Consider the following 4,019-nt stretch of genomic DNA (forward strand, 5'->3'; position numbering starts at 1 on the left):
TTTTTTAAATTTTTTATTTTTTTTTTTTTTTTTTTTTTTTTTTTTTGAGGCAGAGTTTTGCTCTTGTCACCCAGGTTGGAGTGCAACTGCACGATCTTGGCTCGCTGCAACCTCCGCCTCCCAGGTTCAAGTGATTCTGTCTCAGCCTCCTGAGTAGCTGGGATTACAGGCACCTGCCACCACACCCGGCTAATTTTTGTATTTTTAGTAGAGACAGGCTTTCACCATGTTAGTCAGGCTGGTCTTGAACTCTTGCCTTCATGTGATCCACCTGTCTCATCCTCCTAAAGTGCTGGGATTATAGGCGTGAGCCACTGCACCTAGCCTTAATCTATAAATTTTATAATTTTATGTTATACTTTTATTTTTTAATACAATTTAATAAAATTTTGGTTTAAATAATTTATAATTTGTTATCAATTTATTTGATAGTCTCATTTTTTTTTTTCTTTTCATTTTATTTTTGAGACAGGATCTCACTCTGTCACCCAAGCTGGAGTGCAGTGGTATGATCATGACTCACTGCAGCCTTGATTTCCTGGGCTCAAGTGATCCTCCCACCTCAGCCTCCCAAGTAGCTAAAAGGTTGTAAAACAAAAAAGCTAATTTCTGGGATTACTTGGGAGGCTGAGGTGGGAGAATCACTTGAGCCCAGGAAATGATAGCTGAGTGAGTGCTACCATGCCTAGCTGATTTTTTTGATTTTTATTAGACACAAGGCGTCACTTTGTTCCCCAGACTGGTCTTAAACTCCTGGCCTCAAGGGATCCTCCCACCTTAGCCTCCCAAAGTGCTGGGATTACAGGCAAGAGCCAATGCACTCAGCAATAATCTTACTTTTCAAGTCCATTATTGCCCCAAATCAGAATCTAGGTAACCTCCTCTAAATCTGGTGAACAAGCCATGTCTAGCATATATTTCTGGATTTACGCTTTATTTACCTATAGTAAATAAAGATATTACCTATAGTAAATATCTACTCTATATTCCATAATATTGAGAAACACTGACTAACATTGACACTTTCTTCCTCTTTATCCTTTCTCTGGACTTTTTTTTCTTCAATAAGGAAAGATTAGGCAAAGAAAAGAGAAACCCAAATCATGCAGTGTGAATACATCCTAGCAAATGTGCTTAAAAGCTTATAGGGAAAATTTTCAAAAAAAATGTTTTTTTGAGTAGAGCTCAAAAAAAATTTTTTTTTTTTTAGTTGACCAGGCTGGTCTTCAACTCCTGGCCTCAAGTGATCTGCCCCACTCAGTCTCCCAAAGTGCTGGGATTACAGAGGTGAGCCACTGCATCTGGTCTCTCAAAATGTAGCTTTAAAAGCAAAATTGGCAAATTAAAAGTATTCCTAAAACTGGAATTAGTTTAAATTAGCTGACCTAAAACAAGGCTCAGACCCTGGCTGTAAGCCATTCCCTCATATCTATTCCATAGTTCATTTTCACCTCTCTATCAAAAGATACTTTTTAAAAAAACACATCTCTAGTTGCCTATTTAAAATTCACATAAGCTGGCCGGGCGCAGAGGCTCACTCCTGTAATCCCAGCACTTTGAGAGGCCGAGGCGGGTGATCACCTGATGTCAGGAGTTTGAGACTAGCCTGGCCAACATGGTGAAACCCTGTCTCTACTAAAAATATAAAAATAAGCCAGTCATGGTGGTGCGCGCCTGCAGTCCCAGCTACTTGGGAGGCTGAGGTAAGAGAATCGCTTGAACCCAGGAGGCGGAGGTTGCAGTGAGCTAAGATAGCGCCATTGCACTCCAGCCTGGGGGACAGAGACCCCGTTTCAGTAAATAAATAAATAAATAAATAAATAAAATTAACAAAAGCTATCCTACCACTATTTTAAACTCAATATTAAAGAAAAACTAAATGCCTCCTTTTTGTCAATCATGTACACTTTGCAAAGTTTCCTCAGTGGTACAATACTCCTCTCGGACCACTTAGTTTCTTCACCATCAAAGTTTACTTTTAACCCTCACATCGAAATCAATCACTAAATCCCATTGACACTTTATCTGGGGCAGCCCTACTCTCATGTAAAGCACTTAGCACAGTACCTGGCAGTTAGTAAGAACTTGATAACTGATTACTATAACTGACAAGCACACACAGAATAAGAGAGTAAACAATCTGGTTTGTAAAACCTGTAAATTCCCAATCACCTCAGCTTCTTGATGCTGAGAGTCTGACTGTAGATAGTGCCACAAGCTGCCTGCTGGTCCTCAGAGGTCTTTACATCTAGATCCTCTTCCTGTAACAGTCTCTCAGGATCAGAAGGGAGATCCTTCAAGGACATTATCTCATGAAAAGGAGTGGATACAAAACGAGCTGCTCTGGCGAAGTCACAAGTGTCTTCTGGGTTAGGACAAATTGTTACATTTCTGAAGCCTGTGATAATGGCATCCTCACTCAAGGGTTCAATTCCTGTAAATTCATCCTGAAATGAAAACCATATAAAGTTTAGCTAAAATATTTCAATACATGAAGAACTTTTTTACTGAGAGAGACACATTAGCTCAGTGACATAGGATAGAGAAATAGCATATCAGAATATCTAGGCAAAGATAAAAAGGTTTTTATATCATGAACACAGTAAACTACACTTCATCCAAAAAATGTACCAGGAAGATTCTCCATATAAAGAAAAATATTGGGCAATGTTTCGTTCCTCAACAAATTTCACCTATGAAATAAAGCACAAATACTATCTTTCTTCTGGCTTTCACTTAGTAAATATTCTAATAATCTGCTATCCTCCTAGTTTTTAGGTCTTCTTCCTCTATGCTACATATCTAATTTTTATTTATTTCTTAAAGATAACTCATGTATGTCTGGTAGGATATATGCATAGCATATTTTATGCATTTAAAAAGGAGTTTTAAAACCAGTGAAAATGTAGCATTCACGATACTGTGTATTGCTCTTTCTCATGCTTTTTGTATTTTTTCCTTCCTATGCTATTTAAAATTCTTTAAAAACATAATGGCCACACTATGGGTCTATAAAAAATTAACCAACTTTCAGGTTATTCTGATTTTACTAGTTTAAAACTACTTTAAATGTACATAAATCTTTAGAAACACTTTAATTTTCTTAGGATTAATTCCTAAAAGTAGAATTATCAGGTCAAAAGGTTATAAACACTAAAGTTTATATATATTACTTAGCTGTCCTCAGAGAGATTACACCACTTTACATATTTACCTGTAGTATACAAATAGTGTCTATTTGATTTAACCCATATGGATACTAGAGATTAATTTTCTAGATCATTACCAATTTGACATATACTTTGAATTTCTGACTGAGTAACTAAAGGTGGGCGGTACATCTGGAAGAAACAAAGTATAGTTAAATAAAAATAATAGGCCAGGTGCAGTGGCTGTAATCCCAGCACTTTGGGAGGCTAAAGTGGGTAGATCACCTGAGGTCAGGCGCTCGAGACCAGCCTGGCCAACATGGCAAAACCCCGTCCCTACTAACAATACAAAAATTAGCTGGGCATGGTGGCAGGCACCTGTAATCCCAGCTACTCGGGAGGCTGAGGCAGGAGAATTGCTTGAACCCAGGGGGCGGAGGCTGTAGTGAGCTGAGATCATGCCACTACACTCCAGCCTGAGTGAAAGAGTGAAACTCAATCTCAAAAAAAAAAAAAAAAAAAAAAAAAAAAAAAAAAAAAAAAAAAATTTGCCCAGGTGCATTGGCTCACACCTGAAATCCCAACACTCTGGGAGGCAGGCTGAGGTGGGAGGATCACTTGAGCCCAGGAGTTTGAGACCAGCTTGGGCAACATGGCGAAACCATGTCTCTCCAAAAAATAAAAAATTAGCCAGGCATGGTGGCTCACACCTGTAGTCCCACCTAATTGGGAGGCTGAGTGGGAGGAATGCTTGAGTCCAGGAGGTAGAGGCTGCAGTGAGCTGAGATCACGCCACTATACTCCAGCCTGGGTGACAGACAGCCTATCCAAAAAAGAAAAAGAAAGAAAGTAAAAAAAAATATATATATA

General features: G+C 38.6%; 1 protein-coding gene across 3 annotated transcripts in view; it reads right to left on the reverse strand.

Annotated features, from left to right (window-relative positions):
* Positions 1–4,019, reverse strand: part of BUB1B (BUB1 mitotic checkpoint serine/threonine kinase B) — a 63,467-nt gene that overhangs the window by 14,314 nt on the left and 45,134 nt on the right. For all 3 annotated transcript variants that reach the window (XM_017867895.1, XM_017867901.1, XM_017867905.1), the window contains exon 15: positions 2,173–2,447. In XM_017867895.1, the coding sequence (XP_017723384.1) occupies positions 2,173–2,447 (275 nt within the window). The remainder of the gene's footprint in view (positions 1–2,172; positions 2,448–4,019) is intronic.

Source organism: Rhinopithecus bieti, unplaced genomic scaffold (genome assembly GCF_001698545.2).
Source record: "Rhinopithecus bieti isolate Rb0 unplaced genomic scaffold, ASM169854v2 scaffold_115, whole genome shotgun sequence".
NCBI classification, from domain to species: domain Eukaryota; kingdom Metazoa; phylum Chordata; class Mammalia; order Primates; family Cercopithecidae; genus Rhinopithecus; species Rhinopithecus bieti.